A 14,931-nucleotide genomic window follows, 5' to 3' on the forward strand; every position below is an offset into this window, starting at 1 on the left:
GGAAGTTTTCCAAATGTGCCCTATTGATCTGAGCTCCCTCTCCTGCTGCCTTTGATCGGTTTTCGGCTTTGAAAAGACTTGACAGGCAATATGATTAATATCTATGAAGTGTTCTCACTTCATAGTGGACTATGGGGGAAGGGTATGAGGACAAAAAAAATTAACTACTCTATTGAGACTTCCATGTGTGACTTTGATACCGCTAACCCCGGGGGTGAGGTGAGAGGTCAGCCCCAGTCACACATTTGTTTCCTCTTTGCCGTTCTTTGTCCTTGATCACTGCGGACCTTTTGAATAGGCTTAATGGAGATGGATGGCAACACAGAGGCATTTCCAGCTCCCTATATTCACGATACAAAGAAAATGTCAAATGAAAGCAAGACAATTTGATAGATTATTCCCGCAACTTGGTGTGCAGAGGAAGAATAATGGAAATGCTGTAGAGGATTTCTCTCTCTCTCTCTCTCTCCCTCTTTCCCTCTCTCTCTCAGTATGATGTTATTTTACACCTGCCTAACTACCATGTGACAGACACAGCTGGCTCTCTTCTCACTAACAAACTCATTCACACCTCAGCGGAACTAGAGGAAACTAGTCTGCACGGCCTGTAATGGGCAATCGCTTTCCATTCAATTAATTAGGCCGCTTGACTCATCTCCCTCACACCACAATGATGTTTGAGCTTTCGCCTGTTTCCGAATTCTCTGTCTCACACACTCATGACAAAAGAGAGAGACAGAGAGAGAGGAAATAGCATGAAGGCGCATAAATCCAAACTGACAATATGTTTGCTGCTCTTGTGTAACTCCCCAATCAATGAAGTGCCTTCTTGTGCATTGTCTTATCGCCGCGTTTCTCTGCCTTGCCTTCCTCTCTCCATCTGTTCCTCTTCTTCATCTGTATCTCAAAAGGCCATCCAAAGAGACTCTCAGGGGATGTTTGTGTCTGTCTGTTTACAGTGTGAGCCAACCAAAATATATATATGGATGTCCTCATCCCGTGTTTGCAGAGATTATTTGTGCTCATGCGGCTGCTGGTCATGCAACATATAGATTATATATTGAAACTTACATGCATGCTTAATTTCAGTGGGTTTGAAAGCAGGCTAAGTATTTCAAATTGTTTGTACAGTGTGTACTGTACATAACAGAGTGCTGATTCATTATGTAATATTTAATCCTTTCAATCCTTTATCATATCTGTCAAAATAACTTCAGGGAAATAGAGAATCAGCTCTTAATAAACTGTTTTGAGATGCTGTATGTCTCGAGCATCGCTCTGAGGGAGTTCTGTTTTACAAGCAGCAGCTCTCAGGCTCCAAACAATCATCTTCCATCTGTTGGATGCTATAGTAACCATGGACAGCGTTGGCGTGACATTGTGCTTGGCAACCCACTTTGATGCTGAACACTTTTAGTTCTGTGTTTTTTAACGTACAGTACATCATGGTAATCGCTTTTCAGATGCATCGTAACGCACATCCAGATGATCTGATTTGCGCATATGGTTATGTGTTTTGTAGCGGAGTCAACATAATGCATCGCCTTTTCTCACACTCGTAGCATGGAGACACAGCGTGACCACATGATGTATAGTGATGAATACTGCTTTATGGCCAAGAGTGTGCATGTTTTTTCATTTGAAATGTTGTGATTAACGGTTTTCCTCTCCTTTTTTTTCTCTCTGCTCTTTCTGTCACAGTGCCAACAGTATGCCTAAGCAAGTGGAGGTGAGGATGCATGAGAGTCACCTGGAGCCCATCGAGGCCAGGCCTCAGTCCAAATGTGCCCAAATCTGCTCCAAGTTGTTCAAGAACCTGCTGCTCACACTCACCGTCCTCGGTCAGTACTTGATTCTGATACACCAATTTCTTTCTTTCAGTCTTTTTCTTTCTTTCTTTTTTTCTTGATTTCTTGCTTTCTTTCCTGACATGACATGCTAAAGAAAGGTGCTGCGTTAACTCAGAGTTCAGTTATGCGGCTTGCTGATATTATGGGGAGAAGATGCCATCTGTGCAGCCTGGTGTACCAGAAAGTAAGATGACCGGGTGTCCTGACCTTCCCCAGCGCTGTGCCACCTGTTGCTATCACAAATACTCTGCGGCACTGGACACCCAAATAGTCTCTGATGATGCATGAAAAATATACCCATTATGGGGGTGATTCACGGCGCTACGGGGGGAGTTTTAATGAAAAGACGAAAGGGCACAAAAGCAGTGATGCCATTTCCCGGTCGTCGCAAATTTGTCTTAATTTAGGTTTAGGTTTTTAACCATTACACAATGTAATTTACATATTGCCATGTGTTTGTCTGTGTGTGTTGATGGCTATGTGTTATCCGCCAGCTTCCCTGCTTTATTCACATGCATGAGCATTTAATGTGAACATGCGTGAAACTGTGTGTATTTCTTTGTCTGTGTTTAGGTATGTGTGTGTCTCTCTGTCTGTGTACACGCTTGTGTGAATGTGTGTTTGTGTGAGCGTGTGTAATGTGTACATCTCACACCACTTGGCTTTCCCAAAGCAAGCGAGCCAGCGTGATCATTGATCATCTGTCAGTTGGCAGATAAGGGCCTGAATGGGGGCTTGTGAGAGGGCCAAAGAGAAGGCACAGGAAATCAAGTGCCATCCAAGACCATCGGGTCTGCAGAAGCCACAGGATGCTGCTAAGACTAGCGGGTAGATGGAAGGCACAGAGGACAGCTTACAAATGTAAAGAAGCTGGAGGGGATTTGATTACAGAGTGTGTTATTAAGCACCCTCTCGGGCTCTGTGATCTTTGGCAGTGGTGTGGTGGCAGAGGAAGTGCAGCCCTCGGGGGGCGGCTGGAGCTTTGGGCCCGGGCCTTGCCTTGTCTGGGCTGAGGGGGACAGACACAGAGGCCAACCGCCGGGCCCGGTAGGCAGGGCTGCAGGGGGGTTGGAGCACACAGAGGTCATCTGTACTGTTGGGGCAGAAACAGCGTGTGGCAGGAAAAGAAGTGGTCGTTGGGAGAGACAAACAATAGGGGGTCAACAGGGGACTTCGTTAGGGAGGGGCTGATCTTTTCGAATGCCACTGTATTCAGTTTAGACTGCTGGAGAGTGAATGGACGGCAGAGGTTAGGTAGGGGTAGCAACTAGTCCGAATATGTAGGGAAGCGGAGATGACCCAGCAGGGCACAATGTGAGTCTGAGGTTAGGGTCAGCTAGCTGTACACCTATGCCTTCCTTTCGTTCCCCACTGAACCTCCTTTTATTAGATCCCACAAGACAGAAATTTGTCTCCTTTTCTTGCACTTCCACAAAGTGAAAAATTTCCTAGAAAACCTGCTGTGTCTGCAGGGATTACAGATGCTGCACCGGAGAATGTGAGAACTACTGACATGCTGCCTACTCCCTAACGCTTCAAAGAGATCTGATCTTAATCCTCCATGAGCTTCTCTCTCTCTCTAGGTTTCAGTTTTATCTCCCCCACCCACTGTCCTCCCTAAGCTTGCAAAAAGGCAGCCTCTTACACGGCTCCAAACAACTGAACTGATAAGGGGCAAGGATCAGCTATTAAGGCTTGTTTAAGGAGAGAAGACATGATGTATTTGTTATTTCATAGACCCTATATCAGCTCTCCACGATAGCACAGAATGCCCCAAAAAGACCTGACTCTCATTTTCTCCAATTTGCAATGTTTTAACACAACATTTTATTCAAATGATATCTCCCATCATCCCGTTCCTTTTTCACTGCCATCTCTAAATCTGAATTCATTCCAATGTCTCCACTGTTTTCCCCATTATATAATTTGACACAGTCTCACTTTCTCTCACTCTCTTTCCGTCTGTGCAGGTGTGATCCTGGGAGCTGTATCAGGGATGCTGCTTCGTGTCGCCTCCCCGATCCACCCGGATATTGTCATGGTGATTGCTTTCCCCGGAGACATCCTGATGAGGATGCTGAAGATGTTGATCCTGCCACTCATCATCTCCAGTTTAATCACAGGTAGTGTGACCAATTAATCAATGTGACAAAGTACATTCAATATTTAAGGGACTTTCTGTGTTTGTTATGTGTTTGATGTTTGAGACACATTTCAACTGCATAATTGGCATAAATGCTACCCACAATGTACTACATCTTCACACAAGTGATAGAAGGTCTAGTCGACTAGTGCATGTAGGACCCATAGACATTTGCCGCAAACTTAGTCTGGTCCAGTTGATGTTTAAAGAGGGAATAGTGAATCTTACACAGCTATAACTTGTCTTTGCATCTTGACCAGTCACCTCTGTGTTCCACGTTCGAGCAAAGGCAATCAAATGCTAGTTACATATGCAACAAATAAAACCCATCAACCCCCGTACTGTGATTGCCTGAAGAAATAGAAATGCTATTTTTTTGTTTTATTTTTAACCTTTAGTCCCACTTGGCTGGACCTTTGCCTGTGCTGGCATAGTGCTAAAATTAAGTCAAAAAGAGATTAGGAGAAAGCTCTAGTATGAACGAATCCTGATGTCAGAATCACATTTGACAGCATCATTCATTCAATTCATTATTTGCCACACACGATGCACATGATCAAACACCATTATGCAGCCCTCTAATGGGTCTTTGCATTCAGCCTTCATGCCCCAGATTATTAAGTCAACATTTCCATCCAATGAGACAAGGTAATTACCGGGCAAACACAATCTTGCTTGTTTTGGCTGCAGGTCTGGCCGGTTTGGATGCCAAATCTAGTGGTCGCCTGGGCACCAGAGCTATGGTCTACTACATGACCACCACTGTTATTGCTGCTATCCTGGGAGTCATCCTGGTTTTAGTCATCCACCCTGGCAACCCCAAACTGAAGGAGAATCTGGGCGAGGGCGAGAAAAATGATGAGGTCTCCAGCTTGGATGCCTTCTTCGATCTGATCAGGAACCTGTTCCCAGAGAACCTGGTGCAGGCTTGCTTCCAGCAGGTATTGGATCACAGTGATAATGAGAAACAGAGAAAACACACGCAACTCAGTGCCAAGCTTAGATTTTCAGCAGGTGCTAGATGCTCAGAAATAATCGAATAGCAGAAAAGAATGCTGTGCAAAGAATGAACCGTAATTTATTGTACAGATGTTACAGGAATTAAATTTTAATTCATGGTGTGCAAACCATTCTTTTCTGTTAGTCCACCGTGATAATTACTCATGGTTACAGAAAGTTAACAGAAAGAATCTAGTTCTGAAAAATAACACTCAAATCAAAAGACAAACCCTCACTGTTAGTGTTGACATAGTTGAGTGGCATCTCTTTATATGGAATATCATATTGAGTCCAATATCAAGTTAGAGAGAATGATAAACTTGCATGTCAGGAAATGGGTAGGAGTAGCAATACAGCCTCTATTACATAACAGAGGAATTCAAATGCACGAAAAATGTAGTGCCTACTAACAATTGGGTTGAAATAGATCTTGAAAGAAGCAGTTCGGCAAACATGTGGCATCATGTTTGACCCAATATCAATCACCCAGTTCATCAGCGATATCTTTTCCTCCTACACCTCAGATCCAGACTGTCACAAAGAAGGTGGAGGTGGTTGTTGCGGAGGATGTCAACGCCACCACCATGGAGGGCTTGGTGGCTAACGTGACCAAGGCGCCTCAGTTTGTCATCAAGAAGTCCCTGCAGTTCAAAAGTGGCATGAATGTCCTGGGTATGTCACATTTCTTCAGAGAGAAAACACTATCACAATATAATTAAAGTTAAGAAAATCAAAGCAGTAATTTCATTGGTGAAATGTATAGAATTTGATAGAATCTGGACCAACCTAATGTTTTCTCCTTGACTGTTTTCATCTCATTATCACATTGATGATCATATTGTCCTCATATTGCAATCATCTTACCTGTCCACATTTGCATTCAAAGTTTTGATGTAGTCTCTGATATTCTGCTGCAGGTCTGATTGGTTTCTTTATTGCATTTGGCATCTGCATGGGCAAGATGGGAGAGAAGGCCAGACTCATGATTGAATTCTTCAACATCCTCAATGAGATTGTGATGAAACTTGTCATCATGATTATGTGGTCAGTAACACTTACAGAGATCTCTGTAGAACTGGAAAATTACAAAAATAAATGTGATTTCAATATGTTCCCCTGCTTTTAATTGCAATGATATACACTAACAACACAATTTTTTTTATTTTGTATGAAACACAATTAAACATTGTATAATTGTATTATGAATTTGAACTAAATAACTGCTTAATGTATTTGTTAATGCCAAGTCATTACAACATTAGAAAAGATTAAAACGATGTAAAGCAGAGAGTCTCCAATACTACTGAATGAGTGACCGCATTGACCAAAAAAACCACAAGACAAGTGCAATGTATTATTAATGGTAGTGGCAAAAGCTTTGTCTTTATTAGTGAATAGTGTTTAGAAAAAAATAGAGAGTAACAAAAGCTTTGTCTACTTGCCAGGTACTCTCCCTTCGGTATTGCTTGTCTGATCTGTGGTAAGATCATCTCCATCAAGGACCTGGAGGTGGTGGCCAGGCAGCTGGGCATGTACATGGTGACTGTGATTATCGGCCTTATCATCCACGGAGCAATCTTCCTGCCCAGTATCTACTTCGTCATCGTCAGGAAAAACCCCTTCACCTTCTTCTTGGGCATCTTCCAGGCCTGGATCACTGCCCTGGGGACAGCCTCCAGGTCAGCATGAGTTAGGATGGATGGATGGGCGGATGGATCTTTCTTTCTTTCTTTTTTTCTTTCTTTCTTTCTAATTGATTTAATAAGGCAAATCACGTATAACATTTACCCACCTAATGTCTACCTGCGCCTTTCTCCCCTCAGTGCTGGTACACTGCCTGTCACCTTCCGTTGTCTGGAGGAGAACTTGGGTATTGACAAAAGAGTCACTCGTTTTGTGCTGCCAGTCGGTGCCACCATCAACATGGATGGAACTGCTCTGTACGAGGCTGTTGCTGCAATCTTCATCGCCCAGATGAACGGCATTTATCTCGACCCTGGTCAGATCGTCACTGTCAGGTCAGAAAACACTCTTGGTGGTTTATCTTTGTGCTCTCATTTTCATGCCAAGAAAGATATCTGATTTCATCAATTGATATCATTAGTACTATTAACAGCTGTTTGTCTTTAAGGAAAAGTTAAATTGAAGAATTTTCAAGGTTAAAGTTTTTTAAAAGTTGCAATTCTGTGGTATTTCCCTTTAATTCCACAAACTGAAACAGTTGCTATTGTTCTGGATGTTCTTGGTATTGATTTACCATTGGCATAGTTTCTTTACTTAGTATTACACACCAAGTGCCAAAAAGACTGTACAAAAGGCTGTTTGCTATATTGAATGCTGGGGCTATGGTGAAAGTAATTGAGCATCTCTCAAGAGAAAACTGCCAGACAAAAGATTCCACACCGATGAAGAGGCAATTTCAGCAATATTGGAGAAGCCTGTCAACAGCTGAGCAAAATGGCGTAACGAGAATTATTTGAATTGTTAAGACAGGATGGGATAAGAGGTTTAGAGTGCACAGAGAGGTTAATGTTACCAGGCAAGCTCAAGTTGTGGTGTCTACCGTTTGGGCTGATGTGACCATTGATTATGTATGAAATACCTATATCAATGGCTTGTAAATGGCCAGGAGCTCCACACTGTCTTAGCAGTATTAGCCCTGTATGGATAGTGGGTTCGTCTAGCCTAATAGATTTAGAATTCAGATGCAGAAAAGTCAGGCTACAATCAAAGCAAAGGGATTCTAGAGACACAACACTAAGAAGTGTAGTGCCTACTCCTGCAAGTGGGTTTTAAATGGCCCCCTAAAGATGCAGTTTAGCAAACACAATCAGCACTTAATAAATGGGGGCAAGTGCAGGTGCAATGTGGAGGCATTTGGCATCAAACAAAAAAGCCTCCATGGAACAAAGCAGCTACTTTAAAGTGGAAGAAATTTATAGTGGAGCAAATAAATCGCCAGGAGGAAGCAACAAGATGTGCCAAAGCAGTCTCTCAAGCTGAGCAGCGAGAACAGACGAACTGGGAATGTGTTCAGAGGAAGAGGCTTAGTTGGAAAGGACTAAGATTAGATCTAGATTTTGGAGCAACCTGCTATGTGCTGCAGTCACCCCAAAATATCAAGCAGAGGCGAAGGGAACACCCCACATCTTCTGTGTTCAGACATGCAAAGCTTTGATATATTCTTTGCATCCTTACAGAATATGTCAGACCACTCACAGTCCGTTTCTGGAGTACCACCATTCCCAAATGCTCTTCTGTTAATAGAGTTAGTCTAGGATGGATGACCTTTAGTCTTTGACATTTCCATGGCATATCTATCCATGGACCCTCAAATTAAACACCTAGTTTTAAGCATTTTCCTCCACTTTACTCGCATCTAAACCTCACTTCATGTGTAATGAAGGACCCACTCTGATTCGCTCTTCAGCTGTTGCTCTTTGCACAAGCACCACGTAGAATGAATATCCTCTTCTGTAGTTATTTTAATATGTTAACAAATTTTATTTAAGGGAAGGGTGTGGAGAATGTGACTCAGTGCTGCTCTGCTATGTCTTTCTCCAGTCTGACAGCCACCCTGGCCAGTGTGGGAGCGGCCAGTATTCCCAGCGCTGGCCTGGTGACTATGCTTTTGATCCTGACTGCTGTGGGCCTGCCAACCCAAGACATCAGCCTGCTGGTTGCTGTTGACTGGTTGCTGTGAGTTTGACATCAAATACCGTACTATGCAGACAAAAAGTTCTGTGGTTATGAAATGACTCCACTCTAAGCTTTAATCTGACTCTTCTTCCCTTTTGGTATTTTTCCTTCATAGCATAGCAAATGTTCTTCATTGCATAAGGCAGTGGTTCTCAATGTGGGGTTCGGGGACCACCAGGGGTCCTTGAGGGGGTTCCAGGGGTCCCCAGCAGATTGATGAATTGTTAAACTTCACCATTTTTTCATTTACAAGAAGTTAACACAATTAAAGAATTAGAGAATGTAGAAGAATGACTATTCTGATCATAGTTTAACTTCAGTTATCTCTCTACCTACAATACAGATAGTCATGGAATTCTGGACAAAATCATATCTAACGATAAAAAATACTCTCAGATTTTGGCTCAAGAGACAAAATCATATAAAATGGGGGTCCGTGGCTCAAATGTGTGCTAAATTAGGGGTCCTTGATATGAAAAAGGTTGAGAATCACTAGCATAAGGTATGCCAAACTATCTTCCTATCCCTGCCCAACCGTTTTGATCTCCCTCTATCCAAAACCTTTCTCGGAACAGGGACCGGTTCAGGACCTCGGTGAACGTGGTGGGTGACTCCTACGGTGCAGGCATCGTGTACCACATGTCCAAGGCAGAGCTGGAGGAGCTGGACGCGCACGCGGCTAAATCCGACGACATCGAAATGATGACGAAGACCCAGTCTTACTACGACGACATGAAGAACCACCACGAAAACAATTCCAACCAGTGCGTCTTAACCGCTACCGCTACCACTACTGCTACCGCTACCGCTAACAATTCAGTCGTAGTAGATGAATGCAAGGTACAATTAATGCTTACAGACATAGAGACTTGTATATAACCCACCTTTGTGTCGCATGCTCATCCTGCACCTTTGCTTTATTCTGTTTGTTTTATTCATTGCATCTTTGTGCATGATAAGATATATATATATATGTATAGTTATTTTATAACAAAACTGAACCAAAAGAACAAATGCATGTGTATTTATTTAACTCCTCTGGAATAGCAGCTTTTGTGTTGGAAAATACCCTAAAATTGAATACCCTAAAATTTCTGAAAGTAAGTAAAAAGGCGATGCGAAGTGGCTCCCAAAATCTATATTACAACATGGATATGACTTTAAATTGGGCGTTTTATTTAATGCATGCAAATTAGGGATGATTGAGTTTGAACTTTCTGCCCTCACTATATATTCAGCCTAATCTGATCGCTGTAACCTTTTGCGAATTGGCTCTGACACAAAGGGAGAGCCATCTACTCCTGACTTGCACTCCAGGGAATTATTAGGCAACCCTCCATCTATCCAAATTTTCCATCTATTTTCCCAAACCACTTGCATAGAATAATGTTTTCCCTGATCTGCTTCAGATGCTGCAGAGAATTGCCCTTGATGATTTTGAGGCTTTAATTATCAATTTGTTGTCAAATTACCATTTGTTTGGCTTATGAGAAAATTCCAGTGCAGTTCTCTCTGTCCATTCCACTGTCTGAAAATTGAATTGATTTTAATTAGTTTAACAGATTTTGTTTTCAAAAGGTCAGCCATTGCTGTAGGGATTAAAATGCAGAGAGAGAAAGTGTTATAGTGTCTAATTAGCACTGCATATATTCCCTACGCACAACCACCATGCTGTCACTGAGTCATTCCCAGTCAGACGGTTTTGCACCATCTGCTATTTCTGCCCATCGTGAGAACTGTGTTGTGAAATGGAAAGCTGCAAAGTAGCTCCCATAATGTTAAACATTATGTACTTTGAATCCCGTCTTTGAATGTATTCCTGGCTTTCAGAATACTATATGGGAGTTGGGGGTTCATAGTGCTTGTTCTCTGAAGCACACACCCTGGCTGAAAAGGTCTACTGATGAGCCTATTCATTTATTTAAGGATGAAAGGTGTTGCCTAGCAACGCTGGCAACCTGTCACACTACCAATCTGTCCATAGCAAAAAGCTATATCCTCACATATCGGACTCTATCTATTAATGGTCATTTGCAGACAAATGTGGCACAAAGGCTTGCTATTTCCAGTATCCATCTCCTCTTATATTTTTTTCTGTTTCATGTTCATGGCTGTAAATAACATGAATAATGTTTCTAACAATTTTTTCAAAGATGCAAACCATTGTAGACTGCCTTGCCAAATAACTTTTGTACACACTAGAACATAACAAAGCATTCATTTTGTAGTGCTTGTACCTTGTTTTCTATTTAATCTATTTTGCATTCATAATTTATATGTTTGTATGTTTCACTGCCTGTTAAGTTTGTGGTCATCATAAATGTGTGGTCTGTTCCCAGGTCAGTAAAAGAAAGTCTGCTCCATTCTTAGGACTGCCATAAGCATGATCATCATCAGTGGTCGTCCAGGAGTCCCAGAATTCCTCCATAATTTGTCCATGTTGTAATATAGCAATAATACCCCAGAGGGCGTATTCTAATTACCAAACTACCCCAACTCACAGTAAAGAACGTCCTTGAGGGTATTATGGCTTTTATAAAATGCTTACCAACATAATATGTGTATTGTCTGAAAAATTTGCTTCAAAAACAGGAGAAAACTTGCTTCCTTGTTACAACAAGAGTTGGCATAGCAACCAAATCACGGTCAGCCATTCTTTATTGGAATTATAGGCATGATTGGGATTGGAACGCTTATTTGACCAATCAGACTGCTTGGCCGAAACTATCTCTTGTGTAGTATGTTGTAAATGAGTCAAATCATGCAGTATTATTTAGGTTCCTTTGCTCCTAAGTGTCAACTGAAGAAAGCTATTGAACCGTACTGTTTTGTCTGTGCCTTGGCTCCACTGTTTAGATGTCCCTGCTAACTGCTTGCAGGTAACCTCGGCCACTAACGGCTCTGCTGCGGAGTGCACGCTTGTTGAGGAGGAACCATGGAAACATGAATAATGGCAGCACAGAGATCCCCTGCTCCTGGGCTCCACAAGCTTTCCCATCTGGTGAAAAAAAAGAGTGAACGAAAAAAAAAAGTCACACGAACAGAACTACTAATTGTTTTTTTTATGTAGTTTAGTTGTTTTTTGTTTTTTTGTTTTTTTTAATTAGTCCCTTTAAAGTTTTTCTAACCGTCTATCTGACTGATAAGTAATACTAATTCACTTAACCGTGAAATGATAACAAAGGTATATTTTACCTGTTAGAGCACTATTACGTGCTATATAGCAAACACTTGCACAACATACTTCAAGGCTTGGGGAGGGAAGGAAAAGAAAACAAAAAGAGTTACTTAAGTTATTCCTAGTAATATATGCATCCTGGTTCTGCATTTAAAAGATGAGGGAAGATTAGTATGTGGCTGAGTAATACGGGACCGACAGTCACAACGGGACCAGCTTATGAGATTCATACAGGCAATTCATCAGTCTAACGCCAGAGGATGAGTGGGAGTTACAGCATTAGTCGTGGCAGACAGACAGAGTGTTTGTACTTGTAACTTCCTTGCATTACACGCCTGTCAGTGCCATCATGTTGACCGCTCTTCAACTCGGTCTCTTTTTATCTCAGATGATAACCTTTGATTCTTAACTGGCAGAGCCTTTGAAGTGCGTTTGGCTGAATTTGTTGCCCAATATTACCCACCATCCCTGAGGTCCAACAAACTGGTGAAAGGGTAGCAGGCAGAGAGACAGAACAGTAATGAACAGGGAAACCACATTGAGCCTGATACTCTACAAGCACAGGTACTATGGAATTCTAAAGCACAAATCATACTATGGAGCCCTTGTTTACCCTTTTTTTTTTTCTTTTTTTGTCTACTGTAAGGAAAAGGGACTTTTTTCCTTTATGTCGCCTGTTGAGTGAGATATTGTGTACGAGTGTGTGTGTGTGTGTGTGTGAGAGAGAGAGAGAGAGAGAGAGAGCTGGTGATAAGAACATGACCAAGTCACTTATAGGGACCAAACAGGCAGAAAATCAATCAGCTCCCAGAGGCCTTTGAACTGCCTCCATGACGTCACCGATAGCGTCTTTCCGTTTTTTCCTACACCATGCCCATTTATAACTAACTGGCACAGCAATTGATATCATGACTCGTTTTGATGAACAGAAAGCCTCAAACCTATAGCTAAGAAAATCACTGCCCTAAATACGAAAAATTCAACATTACCAAATCCATTTGAATATTTACATGGATAAACTACATTTGTTTCCCTTTTCCAAAAACAAATATTTTGTGATGCCAATGAAATTAAAATGAATTAAATCAATGTGAAAATGATCATTTTGGAAAAAAATTTACGGGCTTTTAATATTCTGAATTAAATATAGCACAAGCTGAAAAATAGCACAAATAAAGCTAAAAAAAAATAGCACAAATAAGGCTGAGATGCCAATGCGCTTAATTTTAAATCAGTGACATACAAGTCATGCACATTATTGTCCCCACGCTGACATTGATCCTCCCTCCGAGTAAGAATTAATTTTAGGAACCCAGTAGGGAAAACAGGAGATACTCAGGCTTCTATGTTAATTCATTTGCAGGGAAAACGATAGGCTATTTGTCCGAACCCTGAAATGTTTACTTGCTCATGAGAGCGATCTACTTCCTCAAACGGCTTGTTGACAGTTATCTCTGTGCCGCACAACTTTTGAAAGCTTTGACTTTGAACACAGTGACTGTTTGCTGCAAAACGTCTTTTTGAAAGACAGCAATTTTATAATGTGCCAATACGATGGGAGATGGGGTTTCCCTAGACATTCATCAAGTGTTTTATTAGGGTTGGTTGTAATAAGCACACAAATTTCAAACTTGACATTCCAGTGGTTGAATTATCCGCAGCTTGTATACTATCTGAAAGCACAGACAAATGGTTATTATTGAACAGTGACAGAGCACACAGATTTAACCACCAGAAAATATTAAAAGAACTGGAAGGAAAAGGAGTGCAGCGCCTGACTGTCAGATGGATTCTTGGCTTGCACAAATAGAGACGGATCTTTGATATAACACTTTTGGGGGGAGGCTTGCCAGCTCCGTGTTTAGCCAGCCCCGAAACATTAAACAACCACATCTTCTAGACCACCAGAGCTCAAGACTGTTTCTACAAACCCTCGATGCTGCAGCTGCGTGTCCATATTGGTCAGAAGACGTTTCAGCTTACACAGAACAAAACAATGGGCACCTAATCACATACATTATGCCAGAAGCTCGCCAAGCATCAGGTGATACAAAAATATATCCCAAATGGCTTAAAAAGAACTGCAAACACATAAACAACGCTGGACTTAACTGGCTGCTTGTCTTTTTGAGCCCGAGTGTGTGTGAGAGACGCTCTGTGCAGGTGCGATTTCCTGTTTTTTACGTAGGATTCAATTTCTTTATCAGTATTGTGTCCTTCTCTCCTGTCTTGTTCTTTTCATTGTGCTTAATGACAACCTTGCCTTGAAGATGTTCACTTCAAACTGTGCAGTCGGTTTGACCACGGAGACAAACGCCACATAAAGTAACACTAGAGAACTTAACCACCGCATAGCGCAGCACTCGGTCCTTTAGTTTTCCTGAAGCACATCCTCGGAAGACAGTTTCCACGTTGCTTTTTGAGCTCGTCTAACAGCGCTACTGGTGTTCTGCTGCACACACACTGCATGGACTGAAGTTACACCCACGCACACACACATCGACACAAGCATGCACTCGCATAAACACACACATATATACACTTGTTTTATTTTGTTTTTCAACCACACATAGATGCACACACACACACACACACGCATGCACGCAAACACTCTTAAACCTGGAAGGTCACTACGTTGCTAAATGTAATCAGTGAGCTGCAGAGCGTAACACTGACGCCCCAGCAGGCCCCTTTGAGCCTGACTTTTGACCTTGTGATCTTCAGGAAAAACCTCTCCAGTAAGGAGACAATGCAGACTATAGTGTCACCAATGGGGATTGAGTGTTGGACCACTATTATGTTCAAACTCACGGTTTTAGAAGCATGAAAATAAAAAAAAAAAGATTATTTTTTTGCACCACTATCTTAAAAAAGCATGATATTTGAAGTGCCTCCTTGCACTTTGTGTATATATTGTAGGTAACAGATGTTTTTGTTTGTTTGTTTTTTTGTTTTCTTTTTTTTTGGGGGGGGGTGGGGGAGGGGGGGGGGGGGCGTTGAAATGGTTCGTAGGAATATAGTTTCATTGCTGTGACATTTTTTAATGTAATCCTCTAGAAAAA

General features: G+C 41.8%; 1 protein-coding gene across 1 annotated transcript; it reads left to right on the forward strand.

The window, feature by feature from the left end:
• The first annotated feature begins 1,701 nt into the window (after window positions 1-1,701).
• LOC139652165 (excitatory amino acid transporter 2-like) lies at window positions 1,702-12,493 on the forward strand. The gene is made up of 10 exons (XM_071529142.1): window positions 1,702-1,841; window positions 3,821-3,973; window positions 4,684-4,934; window positions 5,517-5,664; window positions 5,910-6,036; window positions 6,438-6,671; window positions 6,816-7,010; window positions 8,557-8,691; window positions 9,267-9,531; window positions 11,571-12,493. Exons 1-10 carry the CDS (start codon window positions 1,712-1,714, stop codon window positions 11,640-11,642), a joined length of 1,710 nt encoding a protein of 569 aa, XP_071385243.1. The 5' UTR covers window positions 1,702-1,711; the 3' UTR covers window positions 11,643-12,493.
• Window positions 12,494-14,931: the final 2,438 nt, after the last annotated feature.

The sequence above is a fragment of the Centroberyx affinis genome, unplaced genomic scaffold (assembly GCF_046629955.1).
Source record: "Centroberyx affinis isolate AG114_WGS23_722 - 3 ecotype Tasmania unplaced genomic scaffold, CSIRO-AGI_Caff_v1 ptg001770l_1, whole genome shotgun sequence".
Taxonomy (NCBI): Eukaryota; Metazoa; Chordata; class Actinopteri; order Beryciformes; family Berycidae; genus Centroberyx; species Centroberyx affinis.

Coding starts and splice junctions, on each gene's coding strand:
- LOC139652165 (XM_071529142.1), top strand. CDS start 1,712: ATGCCTAAGCAAGTGGAGGTGAGGATGCATGAGAGTCACCTGGAGCCC. Junction 7,011..8,556: donor GGTCAGATCGTCACTGTCAG/GTCAGAAAACAC, acceptor GTCTTTCTCCAG/TCTGACAGCCACCCTGGCCA. Junction 9,532..11,570: donor TCGTAGTAGATGAATGCAAG/GTACAATTAATG, acceptor AACTGCTTGCAG/GTAACCTCGGCCACTAACGG.